This window comes from Orbicella faveolata, unplaced genomic scaffold (assembly GCF_042242905.1).
Source record: "Orbicella faveolata isolate gen_17 unplaced genomic scaffold, um_ofav_v1 contig_35, whole genome shotgun sequence".
In the NCBI taxonomy this organism is placed as follows: domain Eukaryota; kingdom Metazoa; phylum Cnidaria; class Anthozoa; order Scleractinia; family Merulinidae; genus Orbicella; species Orbicella faveolata.
This window is the reverse complement of record NW_028301564.1, coordinates 22,094,897-22,108,338: the sequence shown is the minus strand read 5'-3', so window position 1 is coordinate 22,108,338 and position 13,442 is coordinate 22,094,897. Positions and strand designations below refer to the sequence as shown.

The 13,442-nt window shown below is 38.0% G+C and overlaps 1 protein-coding gene across 2 annotated transcripts; it reads left to right on the top strand.

The window, feature by feature from the left end:
* Positions 1–254: 254 nt before the first annotated feature.
* LOC110065819 (pituitary homeobox x-like) lies at positions 255–4,584 on the top strand. 2 transcript variants are annotated; one of them, XM_020772987.2, is made up of 3 exons: positions 255–1,049; positions 1,352–1,533; positions 3,012–4,584. In XM_020772987.2, exons 1-3 carry the CDS (start codon positions 950–952, stop codon positions 3,555–3,557), a joined length of 828 nt encoding a protein of 275 aa, XP_020628646.2. In that variant the 5' UTR covers positions 255–949; the 3' UTR covers positions 3,558–4,584. The 2 variants fall into 2 exon arrangements, with proteins under 2 accessions (XP_020628646.2, XP_089129795.1); XM_089273669.1 differs by lacking the exon at positions 255–1,049 and adding an exon at positions 1,151–1,268.
* Positions 4,585–13,442: the final 8,858 nt, after the last annotated feature.

Below are 13,442 nucleotides of genomic sequence, written 5' to 3'. Positions count from 1 at the left end.
CAAAAGTGTTTTTCACGACTTATATTATGGATTTCAATGTAGGCCATTTTTATCACCCGACACTTAACCGTTAAACTGTTTGAAGACGGCCTAAATGTCCTTGAATTTACAATTGGATGCAAGACAAGAATGACAGAAAAAGCCTCTTGCTAGCTAAAAGTCAAACGGTTTACAAATCAAAACCCCGCACGCCTAATTACAACTCGATGGCTTCCTATCAACACGTATTAGCTCGACAATGAAGCACTTGAATAAAATTTAATCAACAAATTCTTGTCAAGTTTTGTTTTGCCTGTTCGCCAAGGCACAGTCAACTTTATTTACACATTATTAGGAATACGATACTTTATTAAGTAAGCGCAGACGGGTTCTTTCGTTCAATCGCACGCTGAAGTAAAAAAAAATATCGAGCAAGCAATTCAACGAACCACTGGCTTGAACTTGCCTGGAACACATCACTTCGATAAAGATGCCGTGGTATCGAGGTTCCGTGCCTTCCTCGGTTCTTTTCTGCTGTGTGGCGCAAAGACGTGAATGAAATTTTCCGGCGGATAATTAGCCAACGGCACCTCACAAAAGAGTCGGCGCCACACACCGCAATTGACATTTGCGAAGTATTTTTCAAACTAAACAATTGAAAGCGTTAAAATGTAATTAATATAGATATGAGTTTATTTATAATGAGGCCGTGCTCTGATTGGCTGACGGAACTTTTAGCTTCGAAGTAAGGTTTGTAAAGAAACTCAGTGACGCATAAAGTCACAGACCCAACTTGGACGCATGACGGTTGGATCGCGGCCCGGCCTATAGCGTGTCAGCTTACCTCCGCAATCAAGGCATACCATTCGAAAGTCCAGCTCAGCGCCTAGGGTGATTTAAAGATTCTTGCAGTGTCACAAGAAATCATCGCGCAGAGAAATTTCAGCAGCTAAAAACACTCGCGAGTAAGATGAGTTCCCCAAGAGACTCGCCTGAATTGCCGTCGTACGACATCAACAACAATCAGCCGAGCAATGACTTGTCAGAAAAGTGCGTGGACTCACTTGAAGGTAAGAGTTTCCTCTCGGGGAAGAAGAACGTAGATTACCTTCCAGGATTCTAGATAACTAAGTTCTAATTAGTTCAGGATTTCTCAGGGATTAAGTGTTAATCTTGCCTGAAACAACAATATGTGTTCTTACTTTTCACAATTGAACGTGCGAACGCGCTGTCCGCAGTGAAATGAGCACTTTTGGCACATTCCAGGAAGAACGCTCCAGTGTCTGTTGGTGCGGATCGTGTTTTGCTTCCTCTTATTCTCCCCGGAAGGTGCTAATCATTCGATAAATGTTGTTTACGTTTTGTCCTGCAGAGAGTGCCTCCATGGATGGCGATGGGTTGAAGCAGAAACGAAAGCAGCGAAGACAACGGACGCACTTCACCTCGTATCAGCTTCAGGAGCTGGAGGCAATGTTCTCTAGGAATCGATATCCCGACATGGCTGTCCGAGAAGAGATCGCCATGTGGACAAGTCTCACAGAAGCGCGAGTCAGGGTATGTAGAGTGTAATTAGACAGACAGTCAGTTCGGGTCGGGGCCGGCCGCTCGCTTGGGCGAAGTCTCAGTTGGGCGATGTTGAATAATTGAAACACAACGGAATCATCAAACGCTTGGTTTGATGCACGAAAACAGCCCGCAGAAACTCCACCGAGATACTGTTCCATTTCCAGCCAAAAAGAGATCGCTTTTTATTATCGCCAAGCTTACAAGGAATATGGCATGTTTGTTTGCATAAAAACAAGCGCCACTTAAGTCTTGCATTTTGAATACGGAATGAAAAAGGCGAACAGGCTGGTTCTACTTGTGCTGCGACGCGTAAATTATTGACATCACCACAGAATAACCTGGAACATATTCAAGCTAATGGTACCGCCTTAAAAGTAACTCTGGTAATGGCTAGCATTCATTCTCTGGGTTGATAAAATACCGCGATCGCGCGGAGAACTAGTAAATTGGGATTAGAATCACTTTAAAGACTCGAATATCGTCAAGATGTTTGCTTTTTTAATGCATTTCTTCAAAATGTATTTCCGTGCAATTACATTGTTTACTTCAGGATTCGCCAAACCGTTTCAAAAGCACCTGGCAGTCAACAAACCACTAGTGTTCGATTCCCGTCCATTTAGTTGCGGGACGACCGAAAAAAAGTATCAAGAAGTCGAACATCTCGTGCTCAGATTTCTTGTTAGCCTTCTTAAGCGTTTTTTGTCCCGTTAAATCTTCTGTACCACCTAGACGATAGAACTGGAAGGCTTTCAGTGTTAACACCTTTGCTAATACCTGAATACCAACTGTACCTGTATTGTGGCGATTAGCAAAGACAGGTGAATTTTCTGAAATGGTTATAGAAAACGCTGAATAACGGGTAAAATTTATGTTTCCTTTTAAAAGAATTCGGCGAAATCTTGAAAATATATCGATACACGAACTCGCTGAAATGTCCGGTCTTTAGAAAAAGCTTAATGGTAGTTTGCTGCGCCCTGCCGACGTCTTCTCTTTATGAAAGCTGCCTAATTACAAACTCAAATGTGTGAAAAAAACTTGTTGGGACTCATTTCTCTTTTCACACTTAGCTTCGAGGAATAAAAGCCCCGTATTAACTGGGCTTTCAATAACAGTAGCTCGTCGACATTTTACTCTGGTTTCATATGGCCCCTTTAACACTCAGTACTTCAACATTTCATTGATAACATTAAAAACGTTTATCTCTTAAGAACGTTCGGGTTTTAGCCAGAAGGGAAGCTTGATTTTTAAGTAGACTATTAAATAAATGTCAGACTTTTGTGTTTGTATCTCATTTTATTAACGACGAGATTCACAAAACACTCACAACTGCAATTTATCACCACATTATTTATTAGATTGCGCATCACTTTTCATCGGCTAATGCGTTTGTACATCAATGTACACGTAACAGCAAAATACAACAACGGTTTCAATAGATTTGACAAATAATATTTTTTTTCTTCCAGGTGTGGTTCAAAAATCGCCGGGCGAAATGGCGCAAAAAGGAGAAGAACAACCCGCCGAATATGCTGGGACAAGAAAAAAGCAGTGGCATTATTCCCAGTGTCAATGGATTTTTCGAAAGCTCGAGTTCTATTCGTTACGAAAGCTCCGAGACCCCACCGTCTGTTTATCCCAACTATGGAGCAAACTACTGGAGCAAGGGAGCTCCTAGTATTGGCTACACCACCTTACAGCAGAGCAGTAACAGTCTGGGTTACAACTCGTTCAGCCAAATACCTCCACCCTGCCCGGTGCCACCGCAAATATCGGGGTCGCTGAGTCCTTTCTCGACTCCAATGTCAAGCGAAAATAGTTCATCGTATGCTCCCAACTCTTCAAGTGTACCTAGCGTTCCGTGTGGCTACCCGCCAACTTATGGATACCAAGATCAAACTTCGGTCTATTTAAAAGGTAAAGGCTCCTCGCTGAATCACCATCCGAACTATTCACAGCCAAACCCGTACAGTTCATACCCATACGGGATGGCCGAAATACCGATTAATATTTAGAGCTGACAAACAATATCTAAGAATGGAGTACCTCATACGAATGCACGTAGCAAAGGAGTTTTTAAGAACACTGTCTTTAAGGTAATTTTTGTTTGAAAAGCAGTCGCTAGAAGCAAAACAGTTTGGTTTCTTTTTAAGTTTAATTCAAAGGTTTAAAACCGAAGTTAGCACCAAAGCGCAATTAAAAGGCGAAAACAATCTCTTGAAGTTAATAGATTCAATCTAGGTGAGGTTTGGGTGTTTTAGCGAATGCTGAATACAAATTATTAAAAGGTTTTAGTTACAAGATTGGATGTATTTAAAGTTGTCAAAGAAAAGATTGCCATGTTAGTTCTTAGACGAACAAAGTACCAAAAGTAGTTGAAATTATAGAAAGATAGTTTTAAAGGACATTGAATTCTCTCTTGGTTAGAATTGCTCAGTATTATACGTAGACGCTTTAAAGGACCATGCTTCACCGACATTCAAATTTCTCTTTTGTTCTTAGCAGAGTCTCGTCGCATAATTTTGGTGGGGCGAAATGAAGAAGTCGTGTATATTTGCTGAAGTTAATTCGCGTAAATCTATCTTCTCATTCAGCTAAGAACGTTTTGATACCGGTTGTAAGCGTTTCCTAATAATGGTTTTGTCTCGCGCCCGTGTAGTTCTCGCTTCTTAATCCCGATCTACATTGACTAAGTTATTAAGGTAATATCAAACCATTCTTGTGTAAGGCGATGAGCTGTTGAAAAGTGCTAACTAAAATGAATAAGTCTTTCCTTTTAATCTTAGCTGTGAGAAGTTAAAAGTAGTATGCGTTTAAGAGCGGCACGCCCGTCGATATCTTAACAGACACTTTCGAAAAGTGCTCGCTCTTTAAAGGAAATTTCGAAAAGAAAACTACTTTCAGTTTTACAAGACTGCTTGCGAGGCCACAATACTAACAATGTTTGAATGCAGCGTCTAGAGGCCACGTTGTTTTGCCCTGGGAATTTTCAGCTGTATTTAAGTTTGTACAGTCAATAAAAGACCTAAATGTTGTGCGCAATCTTTGTGTCTTAATTCACTCTTTTCACATACTGAGACAAAAGAGAAAAGTCCATTGTATAGTTTCCTTCAGCCTGCAAAGGAGCCGCTGAAAAGCGCTTCGATGTCGAAGGATCTTTGACGACTACTTGCGTATTACGTTGCGGCCGAGAAATTTTACAAAAACAGGATAAAATGTTTTGTTGGCTTGCGTGTGTGGACCATTCTATTCAGAACCGCTGAATGCAAAAAATAAAAAAAAGGAAAGAAAGAAAAATGCAAATTGACCTATCATCTATTCAAAATTCTATTCATCATGGTTGTCAAAAGCGATAAATATTCGCAGTTTACCGGACGGATACGGCTAAATAGGGCCATTACAGTGATGTATCTGATAAAATACGATAAATACATCAAAGTTGTCCACAAAACGTCTTTTGCGCAAAAGTAAATTGCCCACTTTCTGCAGAGGTGGACTCCGCACGGAATCACTTTGACATTGTCAAAAGCGAGACGAAATGTTTGACAAGCATTATTTTAATGTACAATTAACAAACCAAGGCAGTGTCTCACCTTTCCTCTTGGCTAAACAAGAACAAAACTGCAAATGCTTAAAATATACAGGTCTTCTTTCTGAATCGCCGTGAGACCATCTGTGTTTATTGTAATTTGACATGGTCGCAAAGTTATAGATCTTTGTCAACCGAGATTGATTTGTGGCACAATTTCCAGGAAAAAAAAGAAAAACAACGCGAAGTGTTTGCCCATTCACTTGACTGTTGCCAAAACTGCGAAATTTGTTGAATCGTATCAGATTCACTTCGAAAAAGTTTTGTTAAAACGATTGCCGATTATTCAGACGTTGGAACAAAAGTCTTTTATAAGGCTTCACTTTAATTGCTTTTCCGATTTCTGGTTTCTTCTCTTCTTTAATTTACTTTTTTCCTGAAAACTTTAATATCTTTGTTGGGCCATGCAGAGGTTACCGCCATTGTGTGGCAATTACGTCGTATTTTCTTCCATATTTCCGCTAGTTTCGGTAAAACTACAATGGCTTGTGATCGTATTACACATCTGGTTTGCCATGGAAATAAGCATTTTTATCACACACTTGCAAATCGACCATTACGTTGGCGGTGTAAATTGGATTCACTAAAGTTAATCATAAATTTATGCCCAACGCTTACGATGGTGTCTTGAAAAATCGCTTTCAAACAAAAAAGGCTTTGCAGAACTGGTTGCAATTTGGTCTGGAAAGTATTAAAAATTCGCTTCTTTCTTCCAAACCTATATTGAATAACACCTCAAACTGACCTCAACGCATTTAATTGCTGAATTAATTAGTGTACGAAAAACCAACAACTTCAGTTTGACAATGAGTATTATGTAAAATTTGAAAAGCACTTGTTTTTTCCCCAGATTATTTCTCGTTTTCATTTGCTTTCGATGGCAGTTCTCTGGAGACAGACGTGAATTTATTGTAACCTCTAAGGCATCACTTTACATTTTAAAAAAAACCCGAAAGATCATGGCCAGATTTATGAGAATCCTGCTCACCGATACTCGAACGTATTGAATTTTCTCACTTAAACTCCTTGAGAATTCATTCAACTGTGTATTGTGTTTACTTTTCCCATCAAGCCACTTTACTTAATATCGCCTTTAAACCTATCCTCTGACATACAATATTTACCTTACTTATTCACTGGTCATGCATCATTTTCAAAATATCACTGGACAGGAGTCTTAATCCAAAACTTGTTATGACAAATTAAATTTCACTTTATGTTATACGAGATATCTTTTGAATTAAGACGAAGAATATCAACAAGCCAAATGAAAATTACCAGGAAATTTCATTTGGTAAAAGCCCTTACTTCATTTTGTTTGACACAGTTGAATGTCACATAAATATGCAACTATATTTTTGACATCAAGAAAAAGATTGATTATCCTTATTTTTTTTAATATAAATGTAAATGAAATAATACCATCTGCGATCAGAAATACATTCGGTAGAATGTTTCATGTTTAATGCACACAATTATACTGGATCTTTAAAGCTAATATATTACAAAGCAGATGAGCTTCGAGGGAAAGAAATGTTCCATCTTAATTCAGTCGGCTATCTTTATGCATCGTGAGGTAATTAACTGGACTGTGTCCAAACCTGAAAGGCCTGAAACGCATTCATCACCCGGTACATATTAACAAGATGGGTAAAGAGAAACGAAAATCATCTGCTGTTTTCTTTTTTCTGCTAATGTATCGCTAAAATGTATATCATTATTATTTCACTTAGGACAAAAGGTTTTTGGGAATACAGTAACCACCTCCTCGGCACTTTGCGAGTTATTTCATGTTGAAGACTTGTATGTATATTTCTCGTCTCGGTGCTTAACAAGCTCTAAACTTTAAAGTGACCAATTTTTTTACCTTTGTCGATTTGCTACCTGAAAAAACACTGAACCTGTGGCAAATATTGTATTTAAAAAAAGATAATTAAAAAAAGAACAATAAAAAGCAAAACATCCTTGTAGGAATATTAATAAAATTTCAGTCGAGCGAACGGATTTTGACATCGATTATCGGCCGGATACCAGCGCCGCTCCATTCATATGCATATCTGATTTTTGGTTTGTAAATAATTAAAACGAAGCCAAAGTGTCAACTCTTTTCCAATTAGCGACAGAAGGAAGCATGTTTGTCAAACAGATTGAGACAAAATAAAAAATAACGCTTGCAGGAATACCATTTGTAATTTTGACCACATTATTTGGTAACTGAATTTTCTCGGTTCAATTGTTACTAACAGATGTATTACTAAATTACACACACAAGGTAAACTGCACATGGCAGCACGAATGTGCTAGTTTCACTTCACATTTTCTAATTGTCCTTAAAACAGTCGCAGCACTGAGGAACCACAATATTCCAGATTTTGATGATGTCGATGATACACTTCGATAAAACAAGCAATCAGGATGGACCAAGAACTGAGCAATTTGTTTCTTCCATTTAATCGAAAAATTCAATTTGGATATCGTAAAATTCATACACAATACCAACTTTTACATTTGTGTTTAACTTTTGTTACCACACAGACAGTGTGAACAAGAAAACTTAGATAATGGGACTAGGTTATTTTGGGTAAGTATATTCCAGAAAAATCTAATTTATCTAAGATACGGATATGATTTTTTCAACACATCTCCTCTGTTTATTGGCAATCAGTTAAAAAGAACGTGGCTTTTATTTAAATTTAAAGGAAGAAGTACTGACCGGATTTTGTACAATTTCCTGATGGAATGGTGCTAATCAGCAACTCCCATTTGACGCAGAATACCAACTCTTATCTTTTAATGTTAATTAACTCGAGCAGTTGTTCAAAAATATATCTTTTGTGGTGCTTGGACCTCCGCACAGATGGCTGGTCACAAAAGAGATCCGTTGTACTATCAGTGTAGTCAAGCTTAACGCTTTAATTTGTCGCACGGAAGCCCTTCCTAGCTCACTCCGAGGTAAATTTCAAAAGTTACGATAGCTGATAAAGAAGCGACATTTGTAAATGTTTCAAAGCTTCAAATTAATCCCGACAAAAAATTGATCGTTTGAGAAAGAAAGAGATACTTGGTGGAATAAATCACAAAGAAGCTTATTTCCGTGATAACGCGGACGTCTTTCCAGTTGCTTGCTTTCAAACGACCAAACCACTTTTCTTATCTTTGGACGCAGAGCCAAATCAACTTAAAACTCGTTATTTTTCCAAGCTGCCCTTCTACAGGAGCGTTTTACTTCATACTAAGATAATAAAGTATTTGGTTAGTCTGTGCTTTGTTTTAAATCAACTTTCATAACACTCCATAAACAAAGTCTATAACCAAAGTCTTTATAATAGCTTTGTTGCTCGGCAACGTGAAAACAGCTATGGTATCGAAGTAACAACTAAAAAAAAAATAACTTGAAAGAACGTACTAAATAATTCAACTAGACAAGAAGACCCAACATGTCTTTTAATACGAAAACGTCCATCATATTACAAATGAAGTCTCTTATCAGCCATCATTTCAGCGTATTTCTTTCTATCCTTACGGCGAAGGCTGCAAAAAATTATTCATTTTCATTCTTGCTCAGTGTTTTAACAGTTTGTAGCCGTTATTCCGTGCTCAATTAGCATAACAACTGAGGGAATGAATGTGTTGTTAGTACATGTACATTGCGTGCTTGTAGTGTCGGTTGTCGGACATTGACGCGACCCAAGCCTGCAGAATGTATCCTTCTTGTTTCCATACCGGCTGAAAGCACACAAAAAATTATGCATAGTTTAAACACAAATTATTTCAACTCGTTATGGGTACAAAGCTGCTCAAACCAGTCCATAAGACGTCATCTCTTTCTAATTTGTTTGAAAGCCTGTCATTTGCTTGCCTATCATTCAAACGCTCTTTAAGTCAGTTATACATGGTCATCATGGTTGTCATGGATATGAATTCTCACTCTCCTCAACCAACCTCTCCGGTGAAAACCACCCGTGTGGGAATTGGGGAGGGCTACGTGAGGCAAAAATGAAGTGGCTGCAAATAATTGAATCGCAGATTGGCCAAAGTGTGCTATCTTTTAGACCACATCACAAAGCAATAATTAAAAAATTCCTTTTCGTAGAAAATATTAGGCACTTAAATGGAATATTACATATTCCGCACTAAGGCTTACTAAATAATTTATTTTCATTTCTCTTCTCCAAAATTGGAAAAAAGTCTCTTTCCGTTTTGGCTCCAAACGCGGTAGACTGGGCCCGAGTCAAGAAAACGTTTCTAAACGTAAATGCAAAGCTTTAAATGAAATAAAACTAGGTAAAACGTATGATAAGTCGATAATGTGATTTCAAGCTCAACACGAGCGATGTAATTAATTTCACATCTAGTTTACCGACGAAATACAGCACATGCAACTTGGAATGAGTTCTGGAGTCAAAGAATAATTTAATCGCAAGTAAGCCTTAAACTTCCTAAGCGTGAAACATTATCATTGTAATTTTAAAAACCTAACATGGAATTAACCCACCAACCAAACATCAAAGCAAAATCTACAAACCAAGCAAACCACAATAACCAAACAAACAAAAAGACGAAACAAAAACAAACAAACAAACAAACAAACAAACAAACAAAAACATGCCAATCATTATACTAAGGCCGTATTTGTTGGACCCCACACAGCGGCAAAGAGAATTTCTAGCTTCTCCCAAACGCTTCTCATCTTTCAAGTATCTTTTTTTTTTTTTTGCTAGGGCTCTCAAAATTTGCTCAGTGTTCAAGGTTTATTTCTATGGGTTCTCAAAATTCAAAACAACTGCAAAAGACTTTACAATAACAAACACTTACATTATAGCGGAGCTCCCGCGCGATAAGACGCGCGAGCGGAGCACCATACCTTGTGAAATTTGATAACCCGTCGATCTCCAAAAATATGGTTGTCACGTGACTGTCCATACGTACGTATATGTACGTCCACCCGTACGTCCCTTCATGTAAATCAATGTGAATTGTCACTCTGCAACAACCTAGTTCCCAAGGCTTTTCAAATAGAGATCAGTAGGGATGGGTTTACAGCGTACAACTTAAATATTGGACATCCATGTTATGTTCAATTGAAACCTGTCAAAACAAGGTATCCGCTGACCAGTATCACGTGACCATATTGCGGACTTGTGCTAAACATAGTTATAATCAGTAGCTTTGCTTTTAGTCTTGCCTAAATCTATATATTATGTCCTAACTCTCTTATTTCAAGCAACACTTCAAAAGCTGTCATTCATTTGATAAAACAGGAAAGGTCAGTTGCAATTTGGTGATATTTTCTCAACAAAGTAGTTAAGTTTTTCAAACAAATGGCAGCCTTACTCGCCTTCAATAGTCCCACATTTTTTGCCATTGGCTACACCTATTGCCCTCGTGTTATTCACCCATTCACCATGTTCACCTAGAAGTATACATGGTAAATTGTTGAGAAAACTGGAAAATTTTCTTCCTAAGTACATAATGCAACAGAAACCAGAGTAAAATTGTCATGTTGCCTGAACTGATATGCCAACAATGTAATTATGACAGAAAGGTCACGGGTTAGGGCGCATGTACAAATGAACACCATTGAGTGTCGAGGAAGCGCTACAAAAATCCTGGCACTAAGAAACTCGCTATGAACTCACAAATCCATCTATTAATTTGACGACTATTTGTGACGTCCAAAGTTTTAAAATAACGATAGTTCATGAGGTGGACGTGCTCTCGGGGAACATTGTAAAAATAGCACTTGGAAGTAGGAAACAAAGAGAAAACACGTAAAGAAAAGAAAGGCAATGAAAGAAAAGGAAAAAAAAGTAATGAAAAAAGGAAAACAAAACGACAAAAAGAGAAAACGGATTGCAGTAACAGTTCTTCGTGACGACGCTTACCTTGACAAAAGTTGTTAAGCTTGGAGTTTAGGAAAAAGAAGTCTTCCAGTTCTAAAGAATTGGCAATAAGTAAACTATTACAAAACTTATTAGTCTTGTGTAATATTGGTAAGATATCTTCAGGAAATATGTTATTGAACAAACTATCAACATGTCGTTGCTTCTTGAACTGATCTTGTAATTAGTAGGGAAAAAAAGTCATTTACCCTCATATTGACAGATGTCCTCGTAGTGATTAGTCTACAAGCAAAACTCGCAATTTTGGATGTCACGTTCAAAAGCAGTGACATATAAATACCTCTCAATGGAATTAGAAAACCAGGAGATGACGGAAAAAAGATATGTATGTAATTTGTTGAATAAGAATTGTAAGTAGTGCGAGTCATTGTATTGTATTAAAAGTAGTTTAAGTAACGTTGTTAGTAATGCAAGTTAAGTAACTGTTAAGTAGGGTAAGCAACCATATCACTAAATTGTAAGCCTGAGTATGAGTGAAAATTAATTTAAAAAAATGATCAGGTGTACAGATCGTTTTCAGGTGGTGTCGCCGAAAATTGGAAATTGAAAACTATTGATCCTGCGAGGCTGTTCTCTTAGCATATGCTCAACACATTAGTGTGACTCTAGTTGCTAGACGATTTTCGTTTTCAGGTGGTGCCGTCGAAAGTTGGAAATTGAAAACTATTGATCCGGCTAGGCTGTTCTCTTAGCATATGCTCAACACTTTAGTGTGACTCTAGTTGCTAGACAATTTTGGTTGCAGCAGAGTGGTTCGTTCATTAGAGATATAGCGTTTTGAGATTTGGCAGCCTTATTCGTTCTTTCCATTACTTGTACTTTGATGGACCAATTCTACCACTTTTCTTTAGATGTTACACAAAAGCCCAATCATTGATAGAAAAGTTATGGTCATACTTTCTATATAAATGGTTACCATAGCAACACTATAACCTGTTAAGAACGACCTTGACGTTAGCTTTAAGTGCTGATTTTTCAGAAGAGATTGTATCTCAAATCGAGCTCGGTGACCCCATTTTCTTTTTGTGCAATTATCATTAGCGTGCCAAGACACAAATTTTGCAAAGTTTTAAACAATCCTATGGAAGGGGTTCAGAGACACCTTTAAAAATTCTCGACAATTTCAGATGGCTTTCTAGTAAAGTGCAAGGACCAAGACCAGTTGATAATCAAGGCACCTCCATTGATAAAAAATCGTAAGTTGTCTTCCCTTGTATAGATAGATTGGGCAGTCCTGCACTCTCAGTCTTTGCTAGGGTAATTTTAAATTAATTTCGTCTGAACGTATATTTTACCTTGTCACTCAATTTTGCTCGGTGTTATGAGGATAGAAATAAGACCGTGACTTTAATTGACGCACTCCGTCTGAAACTTCCCTGGATGGAGGTTTTCAAACTTCGTTTTACGGCGGATTGGGCAGTCTCGCACCCTCATGCTCTGCTAGTGTTATTTTCTTTTCCTTCAGTTGCGCGTATATTTCATTTAGTCACTCACTTTTACTCGGTGTTATTAGCGAAGAGACAAGACTTGAATTGACACACCTCGTCTGAAACTCTCACGGTTGGAGGTTTTCAAACTTAAGGTAGCTTACACATTAATACAGTTCAGCCTTTTTACGTCTCTCTCACCCGCTGCCCGTCGTGCCCACTGGCACAAAGGGCAGCATCAAAGGCCCTCCACAGCTGTCTCTCCTCGATCAGCTTTTCTAGGTATTGTATTTTTAATCTTTGGTGGCTTTATTTTGTGACAGTTTCTGCAGAATGGCCAAGGTCGTGAAAAGTTGTCTACATTCTATGTTTGTTAAGTGTTTTATTCGTAATTTAATGCTTTACATAAGCAGTCGAGAGTAAGCGATGTTTAGGCACTGTCGCAGTTTATTCTAAACATTGATCCATTTTCAGATCACTGTCGGTAAATAGCGGTGCATATTTATATTGCCACGGATATAAAACTTTTCTTAATGGGTACGTCATTTATATTTTCAAAACTGTGCAAGAACTATTATGCCAGATTTACTGACTTCTTAGATGATGGGCGTAGCATTTCTGACAAGGATAATCATGCAAGATTTTTCACGTCATGATACGCTTTTGAAAGCAGGAAGCAAATGCGTTACGTTTTTATTCCTTTAGTCTTGGTCGGCGTACACGAAACTTTCATTAAATTTCTTTATTATTGCCACTTAATCCTTTAAACTAATATCACTTCCGGAAGCGTTTAAGTTCGCATTGTGCCTGTCGACAAGTGCCCATCTAATTAGACCGTTTAATTCTCAATCACCGTGTGGGATATTTGAATCGAGGGGTTAGACAGTATTGTAAACATGTCTATTTCTCTAGGGGGCTAATCTTTAGACGATCTAATAACCGAGTAATGAAATAGAAGAAGAAGACGAGGTTTATCCTTTG